This window comes from Pelodiscus sinensis, chromosome 20 (genome assembly GCF_052426305.1).
Source record: "Pelodiscus sinensis isolate ZL-2025 chromosome 20, ASM5242630v1, whole genome shotgun sequence".
Taxonomy (NCBI): Eukaryota; Metazoa; Chordata; order Testudines; family Trionychidae; genus Pelodiscus; species Pelodiscus sinensis.
Genome location: NC_143071.1, coordinates 18,875,980 through 18,902,176, shown reverse-complemented (window position 1 = coordinate 18,902,176; position 26,197 = coordinate 18,875,980). Strand labels below are relative to the sequence as shown.

The window sequence follows — 26,197 nt, the reverse complement described above, 5'->3', positions numbered from 1 at the left end:
TCACGGGTCACAGTTGGGAAATTGGGGAAACTTCTCCTCCCCGTCAATAGCCCCCTGCTCAGCCAATCAGCATCAAGACGCTGAGACATGGGAAGCTGAGAGGTCTCAACAGACATCCCAAAGGATAGTCCACGAGAGGGGATCAGTCTCAGAGCCATCCAGCCCCCCCCTTTGTCAGGGCTTCCCACAAAGCCGTAAGAGAGGTGTGGGGTTGTCTCTGAGATTGCCCCTGCCTTGCACCTCTGTCCTACCTGGCTGATGTCAGGGTCTCTTTGTGAGGTCACCACCTCCCGTCGCCTTTCCCCAATAGGCTGAGGTCCTGCCTTTGTGATGTCACTGCCACACCCACCTGCAAGGCTGATGTCCTGCCTCTAGCCAGCCCCTTTGGGCACATTGACTGATCAGAAATACAGCGCTGTCAAACGAGCTACAGACCAACAATGTTCATCGTTGTCATTCAGCGAGTATTGGAGAAGAACTAGCACATTAAAGAGAATCAGGAACTGCACAGGACTTCTACATCCGGTCCAGAGTGTCCCAGGAGAGAGCCAAGGCCATAGGGAGCAGCAGAACCCCGTTGTGATTCACCAGCTCCCTTCCTGAATTTGATGTAAGTGACCTTGACCCCGACTTCCTGATGCCAGGCATAAGCAGCCTGGCTCCAATCAGCTGTAGGACTTATTTCAAAAGGAGTCACTGTCAGCCCCTGCGGGCCCCTGGGCAAGGGGGGGCTCTGCGCTCCCGGAAGAAGCAGTGCCAAGGGTATAAGGGGCAGGACCAGGGGCAGCTTTGCACTCCTGGACGGGGTGGGGCCAAGGATGGAAGGGGTAGGGCCAAGGGCGGGCAGCCCATAGCATTGCCCTGAGTGCAGCACGCCACCCTGCACCCCCAGGCCTTTGTGCTGCCTGGACTGTGCGGTGCGGTGCTCCGGTGTGGTGCTCTGGCAGAGATTTAAAGAGTCTGGGACTCCAGCCGCTCCCTCTGCTTGAATTACCAGCCCCCAAGGCAATTACCCCCTTTGTACCTCTCCTGTCGGCGGCCTGACCGTGGTGCAAATGAAAGCAGAACCTCTAGTTCGGGCGCGGCAGCCTTTCTGAAATGGTGTGCCAAAATTTAACCCTCCTGCCCTGGGCCGTGCCACTCTCCTGGGAGGGGATCTCTACACTGCGCGTCCTACTTGCTCTTCTGCCCTGGGCTCCACTCCGGCTTTTCCTGTGGGGAGGGGAGGAAGCTGGATGCAGGGCGGAGCCTCGGGGTTTCCCCTCCCTAAAAGAAGCCAGTGCTGGATGCTGATGCTGGATCGCCAGAATGGGCTGGGCGGGTTCAGGGAAATGGGCAAGGCAGGGGTGGGTGGATGGGTAACCCCAGGGTATCCAGCCCTGGTGGGGGTGGGGTCCATGGCATCCTCGCCTCCCTGCCAGGAGCCCAGGCACCCAGAGGCCTACACAGCTTTGGGGCAGGGGGACCCCCCACATGTTTTCCTCTCCCGTCTACTGCCGCCCAGCCTCTGAGCCGCAGCCCGGGCAGCACTCACCCTCACTCACACCCTGCCAGCCGGGCTACGTGCCACTCAAATTCAGCTCGCATGCCACTCATGGCACACGTGCTGTACGTTGCCAGCCTCTGCTCTAGTTCTTGACCTAATAGGCTGTGTTGTGCTGCGGCATTACGCCGAGAGGCAGCTGCATTTCAGCAGTGGGAGAAGTAATCCTTATTTATAGAGGAAAGTGTACGAATTGCATTGGGATCCTTTGGGAAGACAAGACACATCGGAAAGCTCTCCAGGGTTCTCAGCTTGATACATTTCATCCGCACTGAAACCATGATCCGTTCCCATTGCAGGCAAGTGTTGGAATTATGCCACCATTCACTGTGGCTGAGTCTTTGTAAGAAGAAACCTCAGTTCTTCCTCTCCAAGCATGTCAGACTCAATCAATTCACTCTCCCAGGCCTGGCAGCTGAGTGATTCAACTATTGCTAAGAGTTAAGGGCCTGGCCCTGCAGCTCCATACACAGGGTGACCATATTCCTCCATGCTGAATATGGGATACCTGGTAAAATGACTCGTATTTAAGCAAGTTGAGTGGCAATCAGTCACTTCTAACCATGGGGGAATGGGATAGGGCCGGGGAGGCAGAAGGGAAGAGATGACCTCTCAAATACACAAGCCAGATCCTGCCTGATGGTTCCTGCTGCTAGCCACTCCCACCTGCCTACAGCTGGAAGCAGCTCCCTTCCACACAGTGCCACAGAGTTGGCCATGCTCTGCTGTGAACCTGTGGATGGGCTGTGAACCTGCATGCTCCCCCACATGTTGCCTTGAGAAGATGCAGCACCAGGTACAGGAGAGGCGGGTCCATACCAGGGACCCAGGCAGGCATAGAGGGTGGAGAGCACTGGGCGGGGAAGGCTGAGTCAGTTCAGTCAATCACCCACTTCCCTGAGTGAAGGAGGTGTTTGGGGGTGTGTGTGTGTGTCCCCGTGCAAACCTTAAAAAGAAGATGAATTAAAAGATTCCAGCGACGCAGAATTTGTATTGATCAGGGGCGCAGTCCACTTGTTAATTTTAATGTACTGCATAGTTCTGATTGATTGCCACTGGATGCTCTTGAGTACAAGTCATTTTACCAGGTATCCTGTATTCAGCATAGGGAAATCTGGTCCCATTAGCTCTAAGGGTATGTCTAGACTACATGCCTCTGGCAACAGAGGCATGTAAATTAGACATACCGACATAGTCAATGAAGCAGGGATTTAAATCCCCCCCGCTTCATTAGAATAAAAATGGCCGCCCCATTGTGCAGGCTCAACTGTTTGTCAGCACAATCCGGCAGTCAAGACAGGGATTGGGCGGCAAGGAAAGCCTTTGCCGACCGATCCTGCAAACCTTATTGCACGAGGCATAAGGGATCGGTCGGCAAAGGCTTTCCTTGCCGACCAATCCCCGTCTTGACTGCCGGTTTGTGCCAACACACAGCTGAGCCGGAACAATGCGGTGGCCATTTTTATTCTAATGAAGCAGGGGATATTTAAATACCCGCTTCATTGACTATGTCGGTATGTCTAATTTACGTGCATCAGGCGACAGAGGCATGTAGTCAACTCTAAACATACCCCGAGTTACTACAGTCAATTCTTTCCCAGGTGTTTGGTTGCCAAAATATCTATGGTCTGACTGACCCCATGTTTGGGGCTGGGAAGGAATTTTTAGTGCGGCAGTTTTGCAGAGACCACGAGGAGTTGGGTGGACAAGGTTGCCTTCCTCTGCAGCATGGGGCATGCATCACTTGCTGGTTTCAACTAGTGGAAATGGTGGGTGCTTTAAATCAGGATCTGAAGACGTCAGTAACTCCAGGTCCACTCTACTTTAGCAGGCAGTGGTCTGACAGCGTCCGACCTGCAGCGCAGCTACAGCAGAGACGCTGTCGTTAGAATGTGGGCCCCGAGGCACACACTGAAAACAACTCAATTCTTGTACTTTTATTAGCAATTTATTAACAATCCCGACATGCTGCAATAGAGCAAAGCAGAGAGAACACATAATGTCCAGCACTTGCATTATTCACATCGTCCCTTGTGGGCAGCCTTGAAGAAGATGGCAGAGTGCCAAGAGATGGTCATTGCCCTGGTGTTTTGCACAGCGCACAGGCCCTGAAACAAGCTTGTATCATGTGTTATCAGGTGAGCCGACAGACTGTTGCGCCCCTGGGCAAGGTAAGGGGGGCCCGGCTTGGCGCTCCTGGAAGGGGTGGGGTCCGGGGCAGCCGTCAACGCCATCTGGAGCATGCTGCCTGGGGCTCTGCAGAGCACCACACAGGACTCTGGTGACAATTTAAAGGGGCCAGGACTGCTGCAGTAGTGATGGTGGTGACTGGAGCCCCAGGCCTCTTTGAATTGCTGGCCCCCAGGACAGTTGACCCCTTTTCAGCCCCGTTAGCAGGCCTGTGTTATTCTGATACCCAGTGGCCCTCTGCTAATCAGCTGGGTGCATTGAAATCCCTCCTGAACAGCCGCACAAGCACCCAGCTTACAGGGACCACAGCCCATGGTATCTCATACATATTCATTCGGGATTCAGCCCCTTCTCTGAACTTCCAAACCCCGCTTATGTTGGGTTCCCAGGTTCTGTAGTTTAACCATTTACATCATACACATTAGCATTGACGTCAGTTCGTTGCCATAGTATTACAGCAACCAGCCCTTGTGAGTTTGTTATACATATTGCTTCAATGTACCTGAAAATATCAATAACTCCTATTCTGCACTCTTTCACATCACATTAGTCAACTGGCTTGTTTTTATTTACAGATTGCTCCATCTTGTGTTTTAAGGGCACTCACCAGTCAATTATGTGCCTCAAGAAAAGCTGTAGACTTGTAGTAGCTATGCTAAACCAGGTTTAGGGTATGCTAAAAATGTCTTGATTCAAGTATAGTCACAGTCCAGATTCTAGAGCAAATAGTTTTAAAAAATAATAGTAATCATGAGTAGATAAAAAGGTTTGGGGGTCTGTTCAAAAGTGTCTGGTGCACCAGATTTGACTACTCCTGGGCTAAACTATCTTACCTTATGGCCACTAAGTCACCTGATTCTTTACTTGTGGCCCGGCCTCAAACGATGCTTGTGCCTTTCTTATACATAAAGCTGGCTACACCTTTATGAATGCTCTGCAAACAGATTCTGGGTTTTCTGAACATGTTCCTAAGAACTGTTTGATGGATGATTTATGAAAAAGTGTTCCCTGCCTACAGGCTGCTAACTAGCTCCACCAAGTTTCCTGCTTCAAGAATTCACTTTGTGCTAGTTGTGCTGTGTGATAGGCCACCTAGGTCACATGGCATTGTTTTTGCTGCCTGAATAGATGACTCCTAAAGGCACAATGAACTTTTGGAATGGATGTGTGGACCTTTTGTCCTAGTTTAAACTGAGAATTTGAAGTCATTCACTCATTGTTGCACTAGAAGTGGTGGGAGTGTTAGTACAGACCAGTAACAGGTGTGTTTATTAAAGCTGTGTTGTTTAGGGTGAAACTGGGTAGTAGCTAGGGATGTTATATTTCTATTAATCCGCTAATCAAGTAGTTGATGGAATTTCCATCGACTACTCGATTAGTCGATAAGGATGGTGCTCTCTGCCCCACTGCTCCACTCCCTTTGAAATTTACAGGAGCCGCCCTCTGCCTCTCTCCCTCTGAAATGTACAGGAGCTGCCCATGGCTCTTGTATATTTCAAACAGAAAGATGCAGCAAGAACCCATGCCAGTGGGGAGCCACAGGTGGCTCTTGTATATTCCAAAAGGAGAGGAGCAGCAGTGGGACCGGGGCAAGTGGGACTGTTTCAATCCCCATTGCCCCCCTAGACCCTGCAGAGATGGTGCTGGGGAGGGGGTCCGGCTTTTAAGCTGGCTTCTCCCAGCACCAGCTTGTGCTCTCCCCCGTTGCTGCCTCTCTCTGATAGAGGCAACAAGGGGTGGGGGAAGTGACTAGTCGAGTTCCTACTCGACTACCTGATAAGCAATTGTTTATGAGGTAGTCAACTAGTCACTTACATCCCTACTAGTATCACAAATCTAATCTACTTATGTTAAGAACATGAGAACAGCCACATTGGGCCAGGTCAATGATCCCTCTAGCTTAGCATCCTGTCTTCCAGCAGTGGCTATTGCCAGATGCTTCAGAGGGAATGCGCAGATGGAGTGATCCTTCCCTGACAATAACTCTCTATGCTCTGCCACCAACATAGCTTCTGCCTTGCCTGGAGGTGGAGTCACTTTGCCGATGGGAGAGCACTCGCCCATCAGTATAGCACATGCTCAATAGCACTTCTAGTGCAATATCGTACAGGGAGGTTATGGTTTATGTAGCCACTGATGAGGCTGAAGCAGCCAGCATGCTCACAAAGGGCTAAAAGAGTGAAGGGGGGCAGATAGGTGCAAATATTGCCTGGAGAGGGGCAATGCCCACAGCTGAATTCACAAAGGAGGTGACTAAGGAGCAGGGGAGCAGACTGCCTCCATGGGCCCCTGGGAAAGGTGTCTGTGAGGGGGCATCTCCATGCTCCAGGAAGGGAAGGGCCCTCGGGTGGAAGGGAAGAGCATGCACCATGGCGCGTGCGCGCACACACACATATACACCCCCACGCATGCACACACACACACCCTCTCCCAGCCCTCAGAGCCACCAGGAGCTCATGCTGTGATGCTCCGGCGGTTATTTAAAGGGCCCAGGGCTCAGGTTTCTGTGGTAGCTGCGGCGGTGACCAGGAGCCTTAGGCCCTGAGGTAATGGTTCCCTTTGCCCATCCCCCCCCATCCTGTCAATGGGGCTGCTTTAAGGGCAGGAGAGGGAAATGGCATTGGCCAGGGCAGAACCCAGAGGAACACCACCCTATGGAGGTCCATCCTGACCAGAGCAGTAAAAATGAACCCAAGAGGACACGGTGTCTGAGACGCCAGTGCAATGTGTCAGTTGCTCAAGAAGGATGCCTTGATCCCTGGCTCCAAAGCAGCTTCAAGGTAAGGAAGGACAAAGAGAGGGAAGGCAAAAGGGGCAGACAAGAAGAAAAGAGCACAGAGCATGTGCAGAATTGTCTCAGGAAAAAAGCAAATCAAATCGTTCGCCCAACATGCCAACTTGCTGATCTGAGGAACTATTTGGTGCCCCGACCACTCTCTTTCCTCTAGCGCTCTTTAGACAGATTCCAATTAATCTCTAGGATAGATTAGATAAGGAGCTTGTATGATTTAGAGGCAGAATTGAAGTGTCTTAATGGAGTGCAAGTGTCCTAACCGCATCTCGGAGCCCTCCCAAAGGTCTGTTTCCATGAGCACTCAGGTAACTTGATGTGTACAGCTGTGCCTGAGTGGCCAATGCTTTTCCTTTTCCACTGCCCTTTAGTTTTGATATTGCAATCAATAAAGTGACCCAAGTGCTCAAGCCTCGTATATAAATATCAAGAGCAGAATACACAAAGGGATAAATGTCATGGTGGATTAGAACATCAGCATACTCGCTGCATTAACAAAGCAGGCGCTGCGAGGAGAAAACAAATGTGATGCTTGATGTTAACCATGTTGTGGTAGAGAGAGACAGACCTTGGGGATCCTCCCTGTGCTGTTTAGGTGACATTCGGGTGATGGTGTACTTCTGGCTTTCCAAGCAGTGAGGCTCGTTCTGTGCTTTTGGATGTGGAAGTGTCAAGGAGATTCTGGGTGGCTCCTGGGGAGATGGCTGTGTTGGGTGGGGGACCCCGTGCAGAGGGAGCATGGCCCTCTCTTTCCAAAAGAGCTCAGGGAGCTGGAGCTAGTTTGGATGGAGAAAATACAATCTAAGTGACAGCAAAGCCCCAACCCATCTTGCCATCTCAAGATTCATCTCGTGCCACTGGGAACCCCTGGAGGTTGGCGCTGGGCATAAGAGCCTTTGTCTCATGGTTCAAAATCTCACTTTCTGACTCAGAACCCAGCTGAAGGCTGTAAATGGAGACCCTCAGCCAGAGCCACTTTGAAACTAGCAGCAACACTTCATCGACAAGGGAAATGGCCTGGCACCTCTTCGGAGCCAATAATGGGAAGAGAAACTGGATTGCCTCGAACCAGAACCAGGTCAGCCTTCTTGATGGCAACAGTTTAAAACTCTATCTCATTGGAAGGCACTAGATGGTGCTCAGGAAGAACCTTTTATTACCATTCCTGTTATAGCTTCCAGGCAGAGCTGCAGCAAAGAGAGGAGGCATTAGTTACCCCCAGAGGATTTCCTGGATGGCGAGCAAAGTCCCTTTAGACTTTCTCGTAGTGCTGCAGAAGTTACAATATGAGATGGGCCTGAACCCAGTCCCTGCCTCAATGTTCCTCTGAACTTTGGTGTGGCCAAATTCTGGACCCTATTTTCTGGGTTGGGCCCTTCCCCAGTCATGATGAAATGCTGCTGTAATGGAACTTGAAGCAAAGGCCCATGCACCTGTAAAAAATGTGGCCAGCCCCTCCCTCATGCCTGCTGCATGTGCAGAGAGAAGATGGATAACTTACTCCGGGAAGATGACAAGGAAGGTCAGCTACAGGAAATCGGGTCTGCTGGTTGTCTCCCACTAAGCTCTGTCAGATGTGACCATGCAAGGTGGGAGGAGGGAGGGGAGGGAGCCCTAACAGTTGCAGATGCACATATCACCCAGAGGCAGTTTTCTGGTGTGTGCGCACCACGCAGCACAACAGCTGAAGGAGGAGGTATGTGCCTCTCTGGCCAGCCCCTCCGGGCTCATCTACACTACCCACCAGATCGTCAGGTAGCAATCAATCCAGCAGGAGTCAATTTATCATGTATAGTATAGTATAGTATAGTATAGTATAGTATAGTATAGTATAGTATAGTATAGTATAGTATAGTAATAAATGACCACCGAGCACTCTCCCGTTGACTCCGGTACTCCACTGGAACAAAAAACACAAGACAGAATTGACAGGAGAGCATCAGCTATTGACTTGGCACCATGGTATGTAGGTCTAAGTACACTGACTTAGCAACGTTATTCATAGCTGAAGTTGCATAGCTTAGATTGGCAGCCCTGGTAGTGTAGATCAAGCCTCACTCAGAGGAATGTTTATGTCTGTGTGCTGGGCTGATAGTATGGCATTCAGTGCCTTGCTACATCTCTTCCATTACTGCCTGTGGGTATGTCTACACAGCAGGGCTAAAGTCGAATTAAGCTATGTAACTTGAGCTACGTTAATTGCATAGCTTAAGTCAAAATAGCTTAATTTGGCTTCTGGCACTGACTACGCAGCAGGAAGTTGAAGGAAGAGCACTCCTCTTTCGGCTTCCCTTACTCCTCATGAAATGAGGGTCACAGGAGTCGGAGTAAGACGTCCTTGACATCATTTCGAAATAATGGCTAGCAGTGTAGATGCGCTCTTTGTTTTTTCGGAATAATGTCAGTTATTCCCAGATAACGCTGCTGTGTAGACATACCCCGGGAGTCCTGCACTCACTATTCTGGACTTTCTCCCGTCATCAGCTCATCCAGCATGTGGCCTGAGTCTTATGGGATCCTCATCAGGAGACAGGTCCTTGACAACTATATTCACGGCTCATCTCTTTTGTCACATGAATGTCTGTCCCCCCTCTGGGCTAGCCAATGGAAGGGGGGCAGAGTTGGGGGGGGAGGCAAGGACATATTACCTTGCTCACTGTGTCAGGTGGTTCCTTTCCCAAGGCTGCACTGCAGCGCTGGGGTAAATGATGCTGCAGTCAGCCTTGCCATTAGCCTTGCCGTTTCCAGTCTTCCATCACCTGTGGTGGGCTTGGAGGTCTCGATCCTGCAGATCAGTGGGAGCTTTGCCTGGGAAAGGACCCGCAGGCTTCCAGATTTACTCACCTTTGTGGTATGAGCCCCGTGGCTGCCTTTCTGCTGCGTGGCGTCTCAGTCCCACCCACTCCATGTGACGGGGTGGCCTGGCATTCTGCTTTCTTTGTGGGAGGGGTGGGGGCTGTTCTCCTAGCAGCCCTGTGAGATGTGACGATTACAATCCCACCCTGGCTGGCCCCTTCATCATCCCTGGTGAGGCTGTGGAAGAAGAGGTAGCACAGGACGGCTGGGTAGCACCGCCTCTTGGCCTCAGCTGGGTGCAAAGTTTTTTTGAGGCCACATAGGGAGGATCAGAGTCTGGGGGTTAAATCTTTCACTCTCCTCCCTCATCCCCATTTTATTCCTCTCACGCTTTCATCCTTCCCTCTCTCTGTTGCTCTGCCTCCCACCTTCCCTTGCTCTCTTTCTCTGGCCCTAGAAATCTTCTCTCTTTTCCTCTTGCACCCTATGTTATCTTCCTTTCGTAATCTCATATGCTCTCTCCCCCTCTCCGTCCCTTTCTCCCCAGGCTCCCTTCTCCCCTGTTTCTCCCTGTCTTTACTCCATGCCTTCTCAGCACAGCCACTGGGACATCTGGCCTTGGGGCCCTGTCCTCTCCAGTGTTACTGCCCTTAAGAGGAGGCCCAACTATTCCTGTACGGCAATGACGATCGTTTCACTGTCTGTATAATGAGATTCTTTGGACAACGATGACCTCTCCCTGGGGCCCTGGGAAATCACCCCACTCCCCAGATGCATCTCATCTTTCTAAGGCATCTTTGCGGCTGTTGCTACAGACGTTCAAGCTCTAGGACAAAAAGCAGCGAAGGGCTATGAGTAAATGGAGATCCTAAGACTCGTTCCCTGCCCTTTCCTTTCACTGCCATCCAGGAGCCTCACTTGCCAAGACCCTAATTGGGCCAGACTTTGCTGGAATGGCTGTGAGTAGCATAGTGGCTTTCTCCACAGGTATATTTAATTGGCTGTGCCGCCTGCTGCTGCTGTGGCAATGCCCCAAGAGACAAAGCAGGGAGCCCTTGGCTCTTTGAAATGCCGACCTTTCCCAGGACACTTTCCAGCTGGATTCTCCTCTCTTAGGAGCTGGAGAGAGGGGCTGAGGAGGCAACATGTGGGAAGTCTGAGTCGAGAGAAACCACATGGGAACAGGCAGAGAGGGACCTACTCAGACTGGTAACTAGGGCTCAGCAAATAAGTGATTTTCAGGGGGGTGGCCGTACTAGAAATCTGAAAAAAAAATCAGGAAACTTCAAACCAAAGCTGATTTTTTCTTCCTCGACAAACACACAAACCAAAAAACTGTGTGTGGCAAACACAACTGTGAACACTGTTTGGAAGGGACACAACAAAATGAACCACATGGACTGTTTTGAATTTCCCCCCTCATTTATTATCCAGCCAAAACTGATTGTCAAATCCAACCCAAATTCATCAATAGTTTTGGTCTCCAGAAAACAATTTTTTTGGGCAAACTTTACTATCCAGCCAATTTTTTTCCCCACCTCTACTGGAAATGTTCCCTCCTAGTATGAATTGTGGGAGCCACCTCTTCAAATGCTTATGCCGACCAGTCAAATTGTGTCTGAATCCCATTGAGGTGAACAGCCACGTTCAAACCGCCTGTAAGCACTGGTTTTAAAATAGGTATGAGGAGTGCTGCTGCTGGGAATCCCAGCCTGATCCTAGAAAGAAGCCTGATCTCAGAAAGACGTACAGTGTATTTCCCTTGATTTCCATGTGAGTTAAGGGGTGTTCAACTTCGCAGGTTCAACACCCTGCAAGGGCCCAGTCCCTTGCAGGATCAGGCCCATATGTGAATAGGCGGGAAGAGGAGAAAGAATTCCACCAAAGACATTGAAAGTGACATTTCACAGAGAGCTACAGTTCTATGTGATGTGGTTATGCCTTGGAAACGGCATGGGCCTTGCACATGCTCACAGAGCCTCTGACAGTTTTGACTCATTGGCCAGCCTACGGTGAGAAATACCAAGTGTTCAACGGTATTGGGCCCGTAGTGTGGGCTCAGACTAGTACGGGCCTGGAGCCAACCATCTCAAGCACAAACATCTTTATTGTACACGAGATAACAACATGACACTCTCTGAGAGCCAAATACCGGCGGCACGAAACACGCAGGAGGCCTTCAGCCCCGCAGATACATCCAGCTCACGCTTTGCAGACAGATAGCCACACAGGTTTGTAGCGTATGCAGGGCACTTTGGGGAAATCCTCTCAATTTAAACTCTCTGGGCCTTAATCCCTGGAGAGGTCTGTGCTGTCTGCTCAGAGCCGTACGGAAATGCCCGACTCTTGCAGTAGAGATTCTGCCAGCCTTCAAGGACCAACACCTCTGATTCACCCAACAATTCAAGGAATCCCCTCCCTTACCTTGATTTGGTTTTCCATCTGTCTGTGGAGCGTCCCCGTCCCCCCGCTTTACACCCACCACAGTTCCTGCATCTTGCAGCTGGTACGATTCCATCCAAGGAGCCTCATTCAGAAATTCTCAATGATCACAGCCAGCCCTTAAGTACAGGCCATAGGAAACCCTGCTTTTGCCTCAGAGTGCTGTACTAGCAGCCTCTAACAGGTCTTCTCCACCTCTCCTGTCTGTGATTCAGGCTCTCCAGGTGGGACCTTGCATCCCCTGCAAGTTCCATAATCAGCGGGGCAGATTCAGCTCCCTCTCTGGCCGCAGATCCAGAGGGGACAGGGAACTAGTCCCTGACCTAACCCTGTTCTCCCTTCTCCAGCAACCAGAGTGGAGCCGGAGCCACCTGGGGCCCATTGCAGTTTGGAACCCATCCAGGCTCTAATACCCAGGAGATGCTACCCAGTGACATCACACACTCCTGCCTCGGACGCTGAACTTGCGGCCTCCACCACAGGCCCAGCCCCGACTGACCAGGGGAGTGAGGGACGTTTTGTTTTGCGCCTGGTGTGGGAAGAAAGGAGCCGTAAGGAGACCTGCTCGCCTAGCAGGGCGTGGGGCACTGGCCCGGACTGAAGGGAAGATGAGCAGCTGCTTTGGGGATTTGGGGTAGTTTGGTCTCCATGTTCACCCCTTCCCAGAACTCTCCTCGCTCAATCAATTCCATTTACCAGAATGAATTGGAACCAATCTTCATTGGCTACCCCCTCTCACCACCCTTCCTCCTTCCCATTTCCTGACCCAAATGGAGGGTCGTGCCGGATCTGTTCACCCTTCATGAGAGGAACAAGACTCCTTAGCAAACCCCAAACCCTGTTCCTTAGCTCTTGCTCCTGCCTCTTCAGGGAAGTTATTGTCCAAAAAGGACAAGTAACCAGTGTTCCCTGTAAGCTTAGCACTTGGCTGGCCGCCCAGGAGAGATTCAGATGCTCAGAGCCATATGGGAAATGCCTGGCTCTTTCAAAGCACCCACAGCCAGCAGCATATGTTTCTATTGGTGGTGCACATCTGCACATGCATGGGTGTACTTAAAATTTATTCTGCACATGGATGGAAAAAAATAGAGGGTACATTGTGAGTAACCACAACAAAAGTTCCCTTTAGCATCTACACAGGTGAATTGAATTCCATGCTGTCAAGACAAAGATCTCTTCTGGGGACAAAGATCAGAAGAGGAAAGAGTATGTTACAGTTGATTGCCTAGCTACCTAGATTTATCCTCCAAGGGCAGAGGACAATATTGGGAGATTACAGTACGGTCATGGGATCTGTGTGTGCTTATACTAGTGCATGTAGTTAGAGAAATAACTGTGTGTCTATGTGGGGTTGCCTGTATGTGTACTGGTGCATGTGGCTATAGGTGAATGTGTTTTGTGTACTTCTGTACACACACGTGCCTACAAATGTATGCATGGTTTCTGAAGAATGTTTGTGGTTGTGTGTGACTGGCTGTGTGTAGTTGCATGGATGAGTATGTGAATATGAGAATCTATGCTTGTTGCACTAGGGGCTATGAGTCTTGCTCTGGGAGCAGGAGGCCCTAGGTTCAAAACCTAAGCATGGTGTGTGTGTGTGTGTGAGAAACACTCTGGTCGTAATGTTTCTTCTACAACAAACACATCCACAATAGTCCCTTGTTTAACAAGCATCTTAAGACTTTCCTGACAGTGTAATCCCCAGCACTTTGCTGATCCATGCCTCCTGTTAAACCCCTCTAATAGGTGAAAGTACCTCACAGAATGTACAGACATTTTGGTTTTAATTGGTAGTATCATCATTATCCTCTGGAAGTCCCTTAAGCAGCTGCATTTTCTCAGCATGACTGTCTCACCTTCTCTTTCTCTACACATCTGCCTTTGTGCACGCTGGCTTGTTTGGAGGAATCTTTAAAAAGCCGCCTGTGACGGTCCCTAATGAACATGCAGATTGACGGGCACAGAAGGAGTCTGAAGGAGCAGCATGAAGGAAGCAGGCTCAACTGGACGACTATCTACAGATCAGGTGTAAGGAGCAGCAGCTTTGCTCAGCTGTGTGAAATGCCTTGAAGCAGTACAATCGGTACAGCCGCTCTCTGCCAGAGGGCCTGATTTTGCTTGCAAATATAGAGAGACGTCTTGTCAAGGCCCCAGCATCCAGTTTCTGAATATTCATAGGCTGGCCAAGCAGCATAGCTCACCGCAGGCACGTTAGGACTTCACCACGAAGTCCAGAGGCTCTTGGCAAGGCAACTGACTGCAGGAGTTCCCTCGCTAATGCTTTTGAGCTTGTTCCTCAGGCACTTTGAAGGCTGCTTTGCTGAGCATTTCCTTGTCTTTTTGCTTCTGGGATTTAAGCATAGGCCTCAGTTAGATCAGTTTTCTAACCACTCCCTTTTTTAATGAGGTTCAAGTCTTAGAGCAAGAGGGTCCAGATCGGTTTATTTCCCAGAAACTATGGTCAAACAGCAAGGACCCAGTTGGGATCCTCTTGCTAACAGCTGGTCTGGCCTTTGCTCGTCAGTGCCAACAAAATACCTCTCTCCCCCTTTCTTCTCCAAGAGGATCCCGGTGCTTTGTGTGAAATAAAAAGGAGATCCCAGGTGGCTCCTCAGGGGGCCAAGGAAGCAGTTATACTGAAGCTCTTGGAGCAGGGGCAGATTGAATGCAGAGCCCTGCAGTGAGAGGGGACTCCACTGCGAGTCTCCAAAGTGGGAGCCTGTAGTCCATGCACTTCACTAAGAGTTGTCAGAAGCCCCTTCTTCTCCACAGCCCTCCGTACTTTGTGTCATCCCCAGAAAAGACCTCCCAACACCATCCTTGGGAGTGACTGTTGAGTTCCTAGTGAACAGCAACCGTCACAGGCAGCGTGTGTGGGGAAAAGTCCTCCAGAAACTGAGTCTGCTGAGTGGATTCTGGTGCCAGCTTTAGGCACACACTGGCTTCGGTTGCACTGTTGTTGTGGATGGAACTACTGTTGCGGAATTGCTCCTTGGCAGGACGGATGGCCACCATGAACTGGCGCTTGAAGGTCTCACTCAGGGCGATGTAGAGGAAGGGGTTGAGGCAGCTGTTGGCATAGCCCAAGCTAATGGCAAAGTTATAGGCATAGAAGAAGGCAACAGAAGGCGTGTCAATGCCGAGATGCACCAGCTGGAGGATGTAGAAGGGCGCCCAGCAAATGAAAAAGGCAGAGCAGATGGCGACTGCCATGCGGGTGACTTTCTTGGTCCGTACCTGGAGGCTCCTCTGGGGTAGAGGGACCACGGTGGTAGCCATGTGCTGGAGGATCTTAAAATAAACAACACAGATGACAATCAGTGGCACTGCAAAGGCCAGCATGAACTGGTAGAGCGTGAACCAGTAGACATCAGTCTCGGGATTGGGAAGCAAGAGAGCACAGCGGACAGTCCCATCCTCCAGAGGCATCAGGCCTGCGTACATCCACACGGGAATGATGATCAGGAAGGAAAGGAGCCACACCAAACAGATGACTAAGGCCGCTACGCATGGCGTCCGGACAGAGGTGGATTTCAGAGGGTAGACGGTTGCCAGATAACGGTCGAGGGTCATCACAGTCAGGATGTTGGTGCTGGTGATCTGGCTGTTAGTGTCCAAGGCGGTGATGATGGTGCACAAAGGAGCCCCGAAATACCAGCCGCCATTACCCAGGAGTTGGTGGATGAGGAAAGGCATGCCCAGCAGGAAGAGGAGGTCCACAATGGAGAGGTTGAAAATGAAGATGTCGGGCACGGTCTGCTTGCACCTCAGCTTCTTCTTCTTGACGATGGTATAGATGACGATGAGATTCCCGACGGTGCCCAGGAAGCAGATGATGCCGAACAGACTAGGCATGATCACATTGGTGTAGGGGACTGCCTTTTCTGCCACTGCCAAAACAAACCAGAACCATGAGTCCGGACAGCCTGGGCTTCAGACCCTACTGTGTCAATACCCCTGCACAGCTGGGTCCAACCTCAGCCCAGAGATGGGTTTAAGAAATTCCAAAATTGTCCATGAGGACACTAAATTAGGGGTAATGCAAATCTTTTCCTGCCCTGCCCAATGCACGTGGCACACCAGCTTACCTTCTCATTTGCATCCACTTTGCCATGTAAGCATCCCCATAACCTACCTCAGTGATGACTTGGGAAAGCTATGGCAATGTACCTCTGGGCTTGTCTACACACTAACCATCCCCCCATTGAGCTAATAGTGTAGCTGAAGTCGATGTACTTACTGTGGTGTCTTCCATGCAGTGGGGTCAGTGAGGGCTGCTCTCCCTTTGACTCCAGCTACTCTTCTCATCCTGGCAGAGTACCAACAGGAGAGTGCTCAGAGATCAATTTATCGTGTCTAAGCAGAAAGCGATAAATCGACCACCAGTGGATTGATCACTGCAGTGTACATCCGGATCCACTGTGTAGTGAAGACAAGCCCTTTGTTCTGACCTACCTCAAGCAAGAGGCCTTTAAAGTTTCTCCTAAATACGAAGGCCAAGGTTTTCAAAAGTGGGTGCCTAAAATTAGGCCCAAGTCCATATTTAGGCACCTGATTTACGGCAATGCTGAGAACCTAGCTGAAGTCAAGGGGAGCAGTAGCTGCTTGGCACCTTTGAAAAGCATTCACTAGCATTAGGCCCAGATAACCAAATTCATGTTCACTTATTACATAGATCGGATTTAGACTCTAGTCTCTGTAGGTTAAAGGCCGAATGACAATGAAAACCCGATTTCTCCGCGTGACATCCCAAATCGGAGTTAGTGTTTGCTGAGCTCACTGTCTTGTCAGGAAGCGCCATGTACCACATGTGCAAAGAGAAAAGTCTCCAGCTGAGGCAAATCGCATTTCATTTCATTATTTCTCTCCTATGGGGTATATTGTTTCCATGGGAAGTCATTGTGTAAATTATTTGTGTGCCTGAAGAAATGACATGCACTGCAGTTCTAGCACCCCCAAGCCCTCCCTGGGACTGGCTCTCATTGAATTGCAGATTATTCCAACTGATTTTAATTGGGAACACTTTTCAATTATTCTCTTCTTCTGTCTCCTTAACAACTTGTTCCTGCAGAGATCTAGCATATGGAGAAAGTGGGGGACATGTACAATAGAACCCGGAGAAATAAAAACTAGCAAATATGTCATGAGATTTTTCATCAAGTATTCGCTTCCTCTGAACAGTAGATACCCACTTGATGGCCAGTTAAAACTTAAGTTCAAACTGTTGTCTGTTGCAGCAGAGTAAATCTGGATTCACTTGACAGAAGTCAGTGAAATAACTCCACATTTACACCAGGGGTGGGGGATCAGAGAGAAGGCTCAGAGCCAAGACTAGCAAAACAGACTTTTCCACATCGGTCGTGTCACGTTTGTGTTCTAGGGAGCAGAGAAGTGACGAGTCCTTGGTGCTGCTCTGCTCTTGACAATGGGAAGCCTCAGAATTAATCATAAACAAAGCCAGATAGGAACATTTTGAGTCTCTAGACATAGGCATCCTATCTCGAGCATCTGCACAGTTGACAGAAAGCAACCAATCAGTCACTGACAGGAAGAGCATTGTCACAGGTAAAGCAGACTGGTTTGCAAAGGATTCATATTTGTATCTCCAGCAAAGACAGCCCCCTGCTGCTTCATCTGCTTTGGGTTAGAAATTGAAATGAATAGTGAGGCTTTGTCTGGCTGATGTTTTAGGAACACTCTGTCCAAATCAACTGAAAATATATTATCCATAAGAAAAAAAATCCACACGCCTGTAAGATTTCCCTGCAAGCACATATACCCCTACCTACAATGTTCAGCTCATAATAGAAATAATTTTGGCACAGGCTGTTTCTAGGGGATTAACAACCCACTGAGCTTAATAGCCCCTGTCATGGCTGTGCTTGAAGTATATCAGTTCCTCCCGGTTGGTCATTAATCCCCAAGTAAAACCCTGTGCTCTATGGCTGTTCTTTAACTAACAGTCTGCCATTGGAACCCAATTGAGATCTGTTGTTGCTCCCACATGATCAAGCCTACACATCTCTGGAGCATCCACAAACTGGCCTCCCTCTTTCCCAGGGTCTGGAGGTGGGAGACTGGATGAATAAGACTTTCCCCCCAAGCTGCTATGTAGGAGCTAGTATGAGGGTGCCCCCTCACCCCTACCCCCCTCTTACAGAAACAGGATTGTGTTATTAAAACATTATTTAATTGGCTGGGAGTTTTAATATAGTGTACTTTGCTGGTGTACCACTGAGGCTTTGAAAGTGCTCGTGGTGGTTTTGTAATGTTTGGTACAAGCACAAATAAGCTGATAGCAAAGTTTGTATCAGCACAACAGCCTCACATAAAAAAAATATTTATCTAGCTCCTATCATCCTGAAAGATCCCGAAGAGCTTTGCAAACTTTATATTTAAAGCACAGCTAAAAAGCAGCCCGTGCTGGGATGGAGGACTGTATGTATAGAATCACAGGACTGAAAGGAATTTTAAGAGGTCATCAAGTCAAGTCCTTTACACTTATGGAAGGACCAAGCACAATCTAAAACAGTGGTGGGCACCCAGTTTGCAAGGGTAAACCCCTGGCAAGCCACCATTGGCTGGGAAAAATGAACCATGGCCAATGGGATCTACCAGAGACTGTACCAGCAGATGCAAGGTAAACAACCTATCTGGCAGTCCGCCAGTGGCTTAGACCAGTGTTTCTCAACCAGTGTATGTGTACCCTTAGGGGTACGCGAGAGAAGTCTGGGATGTACATCAACACAAGTGAAATTTGGCAAAAAATGTCCAGGATTTTGCCCAGGGGATCAGGGAGGGGGCAGCAGTACATGCCTGTCAAATTGAATGTTCGGAGCCATGCACCCAGATGTTAACAGCCACTCTGCGCTCGTGCCCCAGTGCCTGGTGGGAAAAGCACGTGGCTGCAGCAGTGGCAGTGCCAGTGAGACCCAAAGTTCAAAGTTGCGGGGGAGGGTTTGGCCAGTAGCGTAATGAGGGATGAGGAGGGGGGCAGGGGCCCCAGGGACCATGCTAGGGGGGCGCCAGGCTGGGGTGGGAGCGCACAGCCCCACTGGCGAGCCCAGTGCTGGTGAGCCACTTGCTCCCTGCAGACAAGCCACCGAGGCAGGACCGAGTGGCGGGAGTGGGCACTTCAAAGGTAGGGTTACCATACATCCGGGTTTTCCCAGACATGTCCTCGTTTCTCATGTTAAATTGCCATCTGGCTGGCTTTTTTAAACCACAAAAAGGGTATGTCTAGACTACATGGCTGACCGATCCTGTAAGCCTCGTTTCATGAGGCATAAGGGATCAGTCAGCAAAGGCTTCCCCAGCCGACTGATCCACATCTAGACTACCGCGCTGTGCCGGATCAGCTGATCGTCGGCACAGTACGGCGGCCATGTTTATTTTAATGAAGTGAGGATTATTTAAATCCCTGCTTCTTTGCCTATGCCAGGTAAACTAGTGTACATGGCTCCGTCGATGGAGCCATGTAGTCTAGACATACCCAAAATGTACAGGATTTGGGAAAGGGGCAGTGGCAACTGCCTTCAAGGGAACGTTTGACTGTCTTTCAGAGCCGCGTGCCTGGAGTTTACAGCTACTCTGCGCGTGCGCCCCAGTGCATGGAGGGAGAAGTGCGTGGGGCTGCCTGGCTCTGGGGGAGGGGTGGGCCTTGGGTTAGACTGGGGGTACTTATAATTTTTTTTAAATGGGTACTTTATAAAATAAAAAGGTTGAGAAACACTGATCTAGACCATCCCTAGCAGGTGTTCATCTAACCTGCTCTTTAAAATCTCCAATGAGGCTCCGTGGGCAATTTATTCCAGTGCTTAATCACCCTGACAGGAAGTTTTTTTCAACTAAACCTCCCTTGCTGCAATTTAAGCCCATTGCTTCTTATCCAATCATCAGAAGCTAAGGAGAATAATTTTTCTCTCTGTTCCTTTTGTAACAACCTTTTAGGTACCTGAAAGCTGTTATCATGTCTGCTTTCAGTCTTCTCTTTTCCAGACTAAAGAAACCCAATTCTTTCAACCTTCCCTCAAAGGTCATGTATTCTAGACAAATCATTTTTGTTGATCATCTCTGGACTGTCTCCAATTTGTCCAAATCTTTCCTGAAATGTGGTACCCAATTAAGGACACAATATTCTAGTTGAAGCTTAATCAGCATGGAGTAGAGTGGAAAAATTATTTCTTGTTTCTTACTTATAACACTCCTGTTAATGCACCATAGAATGATGTTTGCTTTTTTTACAACAGTCTTACACTGTTGACATATTTAGTTTGTGGTCCACTATGACCCCTGGATCCCTTTCAGTGGTACTCCTTCCTAGGTAGTTATTTCTCAATTTGGTGTGTGCAACTGATTGTTCCTTCTTAAGTGGGGTACTTTGCATTTGTGCTTGTTGAATTTCTTCCTATTTACCTCAGATTATTTCTCCAGTTTGTCCAGATTATTTTGAATTATAACTCTATCCTCCAAAGCACTTGCACCCCCGCACAGCCTCGTATCGTTTGCAAACTCTAAGGCTACGTCTACACTGGCATGATTTTCCGAAAATGCTTTTAATGGAAAAGTTTTCCATTAAAAGCATTTTCGGAAAAATCGCGTCTAGATTGGCAGAATGCTTTTCCGCAAAATTCCGGAAATTCAAGTGGCCAGTGTAGACAGCTGGCGAGTTTTTCTGCAAAATCAGATGATCTTGCGGAAAAACTTGCCAGTCTAGACACAGCCTAAATGTGTATTCTATGCCAATATTGAACAGAAATAGACCCAGAACTGATCCCTGCAGAACCCCACTCATTATGCCCTTCCAGCATGGCCATGAACCATTGATAACTACTCTCTGTGAACAATTATTCATCCACCTTATAGTATCTCTATCTAGGTTGAATTTCCCTAGTTTGTTAATGAGAAAGTCATGCAAGATTGTATCAAAAGCCTTACTAAAGTCTAGATCCGTGGTCACCAACCGGTCAATCGCGATTGATTAGTCGATTGCGAGGCCTCGACCAGTCAATTGCAAGGTGTTCGGGCCCCCCACCCCCATTTTCCCTCCCACCCCTGAGAAGCCCCACTACCTACCTCCAGCGACAATGGAGGTAGTGCTGGCTTCCAGCAGGGTGGATGGAAATCCTGCAGCTTCGCACCACTTCCGGGGGGTCTGGAAGTGCTCTGTCTGCTCCCCTCCCACAGGTCTGTGGAGTGCTGGGCGCGCTGCAGGACGGGGCGTTGTCCTCAGAGGAGGAGCACGGCAGCTTCACTGTGCCACGGGGGGGTGAGTCAGCCCCAGGGCAGGCACACGTGGGGGTTACCCTGCGCCGTGGAAGGGGGAAGTCGGGCCCAGAGGAGGCACGTGCCGGCTTCTCTCTGGGGTGGTATCCTGGGAGGAGCTGGGTGCAGGAGACTGTTTGGCTACGTCTACATTGGCCCCTATTACGGAATAGGCATGCTACTTGCAAGTAGGAATAAGAGATCCTCCAGAATAGGGCTTTATTCCAGAGGATTGCGCCAGTCTGGACACTTTTCTCCAGCTTATCTCCAAGCCGGAAAAAAGCGGCGGCCATGAAAATGCAAATGCCACGCGGGATATTTAAATCCCCCACGGATTTGCCTTTTCCCAAGTGCTACATTAGCATTCCTATTTTGTAATAGGCGGCCAGTGTAGACACAGCCTTTGTGTTTGACATTGTATTTTATTTAAAAATGAAGCCTGGCCAACAATCCCCCAGTTGGGGCCAAGCCCCAATCTGGCCACAGCATCATAACACTCTTGCATCTTCCTTCCCCCCAGACCCTAGATCTGGACCTATCATACACTGGAACCACCTGCCCTGAGCCCCTCACATACCCCAACCCAAATTCCTGAACCCTGACATCCAGAAGTCTGTGGCTTGTTTAGTACCCTGACCCTACATCTGACCCCAACACTGCCCAGCCTCCCCGAGTCAGTGTCCCCTTATCCACCTCCTCCTGCATCCAGATTTCCTCCTAGAGCTTGCACCTCTCACCCCTTCCCACACCCAGATCCCTCATTCCCACCCCAGAGCCTACACATCCTGTCTCAACCCAGCAAGGGTACAGCTAGACTGCAGAAGTTTTTCAGGATTCCAGAGATATCCCAGGAAAACTCTTCTGCATCCAGGGATGCGTTTGTTCTTCCGCTTCTTTTAGTGGAAGAGCAAACATGATCTTTTGGTCACCCCTATATTCCTCTTTCCACAAGGAATAAGGGGGCTTCCAAAAGAAGGGATTTTTCTGACACTTGGTCCAGTCTAGACAGGCCAAATGTTGGAAAAACCTCTTCCTACAGAAGAATTGGGGAAAAAAACAGCAGTATAAGGGTTGGGGATAGCAAGTGATGGAGAGGAGGAGAATAGAGAGGGTGGGGCTTCAAGAAAGGGGTGGGGCTTCAAGGAAGGGGCAGGGCGGTAGATCTTGGCTTGTTCTGTCATTTAAAAAGTGATCTTGGGTGTAAAAAGTTTGGAGACCACTGGTCTAGATATACCACATCTACTGCTTCCCCCATCTACAAGTCTTGTTACCCTGTCAAAGAAGGCTGTCAGGTTGGTTTGAAAAATCCCATGCTGACTATACAGACAACTTGTGCAGTTTGTATTGCAGGACAGTTGAATGAAGGGAAAAATTTAGCCAATGACACACAAAAAGAGTCAGTGAAATGTGTTTAAGGCCATATTAGGAAAGGCATGTCTTCACTATGGGCCAGATCAATGGGGCAGCGGCTGATCCAGGGAGGGTCAATTTATCATGTCTACTAGAGACAGAAACAGGATAAGTCAACCTCCGCTTGCTCTCCCATCATCTCCTGTACTCCACCTCCACCTGAAGCACAAAGGGGAGTTGAGGGGCAAGTCAACTGCAGTGAAGACACTGCTGTAAGTAGATCTAAGTATGTCGACTTCAGCTATGCTATTCAGGTAGCTGAAGTTGCATAAGTGAGATAAATGTTTCCCAATATGATTTGGCCACAGAACCCTTTTAAACTTGAAAGAATTTTGCAGAATCCCTAATAACAGTCTTATGTGTGGAGCTGAAAAAGTAGACCACAAATAAGTAAGGATAATAATAAACAAATGCTAAACAAGGTCATGAGATCAACACAAATGAAAATTGTTTATAATAAAATTCATAAATGCTTAAATATTATTTTTTTAATCATAAAATATTATTGTAATGGAATTTTCTTGCAGAACCCTTATTTTCACTTTGTGGAACCCCAAGGTTCTGCAGAACACCATCTGAGAAACACTGACTTAGATCAATCTTCTGCCACAGTGCAGAACAGCCCCAAGTGTTGCAATGAACTTAGTGGAGATGTGCAGTAATGCCCTCCACTAAATCAAATCAGAACAACTCAGCTGTGTGAATTAGACCTTGTCCTGCTACCATGTACATTATTCTTTAGTAAGCAGGTAGTGAGTTTTAGTGCAGGAGGACCTGTGTTCTATTTCCATGACTCCAGTGAAAGTACAAGTGGCCATGCACTACAGAATTATGACAACTTCTTTCTTATGTAGCAACAGGATTGATTACAATTTGGTGCCACTGTCCCTGTTGATGGCTCTACATTTCCTCCTGTGATCTAAAACACTCATTCACATTAGTGGAAGTTTTGTCTGAGTGAGGGTCACAGGACCTGGCCTGTAGAGCTTTATCTCTAAGGCGATTTTGTACTTGTAACAAAAGTGTCCAAATAGGTATTAAACTGTCCTGTCCTTTGTTTGTCAATATCACTTTTCACACAGACTTTGTGCCCCTTTGCTGCCCCAACTTTTGCTCTGCTGCTGCTGCCATCCTGTGGCTGACAGCTGGAGCCCTGCCACCTCCAGGTGAGGGATTGGGAAGGAGCGGGGAGGAGAGCCAACCCTGGGCTGCCTCCCACTGAAGGATGGGAGCGTGTGGGAAGAGAGCCCTGGCTTTCAGCCCTAGGAAGGGGGCTCCGGCTCCCCTTTATTCCCACCTACAAGTCGTGCATGGTCTTTCTGTAGGAGCCCCGGCTCCTTAGTGCTGACTGAGCTCTTTAAAATCACCCACACGACGTGCACCTCCCTTGACACGTTGTTGCACTTCCCCTGGAAGAACCTTGCTCTTACTGTCAGGGTCAGAGCCTCAGCTGCGGTAGAGCCCTGTAGTTCCCTCAGTCCATGGAGCCTCAGCAGTGTTCTCTGATGAGCACCAAGCCTATTCGCCTTCTCAGGATAAGCCGTATTGGGTATGACTAGAAGGGGGAGCACGGCCCGGCGGATAGAGCAAAGGTCTGAGAACACGGGCTTCGCTCTCAGCATCACCAGAGGGGTTGAGTGATTCCAGCCAAACGGCTTGTCTTCTCTGCGCCTCGTTCCCCGATGTCAGAGCGAGGTGGCCTTTATCCTCCACTGTGCAAGGCGCTGCAAGCCAAGACTGCAACCTCCCGCCAGGGGTTACTCCTGCCCTGTGCTCCGAGAGCAGTGGAGGGTTTCAACAGGGGAGTCCCGATTGTTAGAAGACAAAACCGCGCTGAGTCCGGAGGGTTCCCGGCGGGCAGAGCCATCCCGCGGGATGCAGCCCCTGGCACTACGAAAAGGATCTTTGCTGGGAACTTTGCAGCCGCAGCATCCAACTTCTCCCGACCTCCTCCCGCGCCCTGCACCAAGCCCCGGCGGGGTCCGGAGAGCGGCCCCCAGTGGAGCGGCGCGGGCTGCGCAGGAGCTGTTCGGCCCGCTGGTCCTGAAATGTAACAATCGCTCCCCCTGGCCGCGTGGCTCCCCGGGGCGGGGGCCCGGGCGGGCGGGCAAGGGGGTTGGAGGGGCGCTCAGCTCTGCTCCCCGCGGGCAGAAATATCCCCCCCCCCCCCCCCGCAGCTGCTCGCGAGCCGGGTCCGGCGAAGCCAAGTTCTGCTGAGCCCCGGCAGCGCCGGGCGTTATAGCCCACCGAAAAGATGGGGCGGGCGCTGGGCTCCCCCAGCCGCTGCTCTCAGCCCGCCGGACCCGGCCGCACTTACCGGAGCCGTTCCGGGCAGCCCAGGCGGAGCAGTTCCTGGCGCACAGGGGCTGGGAAGAGTTTTCCGGGGCCATCTAGGAAGGGAACCACGCGGCGAACCTCAGCCGGATTCCTCGCCTCGCCGGGACTCCTGCTCGCTCCCCGGCATCTCCCTGCGGGCAGGCCCCCCCGGGGGACGGCGGACAGAGCAAGCTCCCTGGCTGGAGCCGCAGCCCAGGTCTGGCGGCTGCTCTCGCCAGCGGGCAGCCGAGCTGCAGCCCCTAGCGGACCAGCCCCGCACGCGCCGCCGCCGCCGCAGCGCGCAGGATGCCCAGTCCGGGGCTGCTCGCCCGCCCCCTCCTCTGGGCGCAGCGGCACTGACATCAACGAGCAGCTGACTTCGGCCCCCACGCAGGGGGCGCTGCCTGGCTAGCGGCGCCGCCGGCAGCCGGGGGCGGAGCGGGGGTGGAGGGAGTCCTGCCCAGGCAACAGCGAGCCAGCCGCTTCCTTCTAGGGCGGGGCGCTGCGGGGTGCTGGGGGGGCACCTGGTCAACCTGGCTCCTTACCCCCCTCCTCCCCCGCAAACCGCTCTGGGCTTTGGAGCAGGCGGGGGTGCATGCGGGGGGGAAGGAACCAGCTCCCCTATGAGGGTGTCTCCTGCACTCCCCTTGTGTATTTCCTTTCCCTCCACTCTCCCCCAGGACTGACCCCCAGCTAGGGCCTGGCTCCAAATGCTCCCGCCTTCCACACACAGGCTGGTTCCCTCCCCTAGCTGGGCCCCCCTGCCCCGTTACCCGCTGGAGACGGGCAGAGTGGCCAGCAGCGCCTGCCAAGGGTTCCTGATGAGCCTCCCCGTGGGTCAGGATCCCCAGCGGAGAAACCCTACATTAGCACATGGTGTCACCCCGGCTTTCCGCTTCCTTGATCGGCAACCCTGCACAGACTGTTCCGCAGCTCGGCTCAGGCAGCGGCCCACGTCACTAGAGCGGTGAGCCCCATGTGTCTTGAGGCTCAGCTTAGCCCTACTCCCTTGGTTGTAAATGAGTCATTTTCTGGACACCACCGAGAGTTTGATGGGCTCAGTTTTTGTCTTTTAGATTGTTCTGCTCTCCCCGCAGGCAATGGGCAGGCGATATAGATTTCTCTAGCACGTACACACCAAGTCCTTCCATCAGTGAGTCACAGCAAGTGCCAGTAACAGATTTCAAAGAGCCCTGCTTTGAGCTGTCAAGACACCAGAACAAATTACCCACCGAAAGGTGTGCAAACAGCCCTTTCATCTCCTGATCCCCCCAGCTCCCTCTGACTCAGGCTGTGTGTTTCATTACACATTTGAGATACTCCTTGTCATCAATTCAACATGTATTAGTGAATTATTTATTGATTTGATTCCTGAATGTGGAATTATTTTTGTAGGCTTCAGTTTTAGCATGTCCACTCTTTCCATTGGTACCATTGTGGATCAG

At 50.5% G+C, this 26,197-nt stretch overlaps 2 protein-coding genes across 5 annotated transcripts in view; one reads left to right on the top strand and one right to left on the bottom strand.

Moving 5' to 3' along the window:
* The window catches only part of CASKIN2 (CASK interacting protein 2), a 139,230-nt gene that overhangs the window by 1,612 nt on the left and 111,421 nt on the right, over positions 1-26,197 (top strand). The window contains exon 2 of one of the 2 annotated variants that reach the window (XM_075903680.2): positions 462-610. The exons of the other annotated variant lie outside the window; for it this stretch is intronic. The gene's annotated coding sequence lies outside the window, so the exon portion shown is untranslated. The remainder of the gene's footprint in view (positions 1-461; positions 611-26,197) is intronic. 2 annotated transcript variants of the gene reach the window in all.
* Positions 11,410-25,158, bottom strand: LOC102461607 (melanin-concentrating hormone receptor 1-like). 3 transcript variants are annotated; one of them, XM_089771931.1, is made up of 3 exons: positions 24,754-25,158; positions 16,003-24,204; positions 11,410-15,652 (listed from the first exon to the last, which is right to left on the bottom strand). In XM_089771931.1, coding segments are annotated over exons 2-3 (1,050 nt in total). In that variant the 5' UTR covers positions 16,004-24,204; positions 24,754-25,158; the 3' UTR covers positions 11,410-14,603. The 3 variants fall into 3 exon arrangements, with proteins under 3 accessions (XP_089628057.1, XP_075759804.2, XP_075759803.2); XM_075903689.2 differs by having other exon boundaries at positions 16,003-16,071; XM_075903688.2 differs by lacking the exon at positions 16,003-24,204.

Bases quoted from the DNA above. Each gene is read 5' to 3' on its own strand.
- LOC102461607 (XM_075903688.2), bottom strand. From the start codon at position 24,826: ATGGCCCCGGAAAACTCTTCCCAGCCCCTGTGCGCCAGGAACTGCTCC. The intron at 15,653-24,753 runs GTAAGTGCGGCC...TTGTTTTGGCAG, and splicing joins GGCTGCCCGGAACGGCTCCG to TGGCAGAAAAGGCAGTCCCC.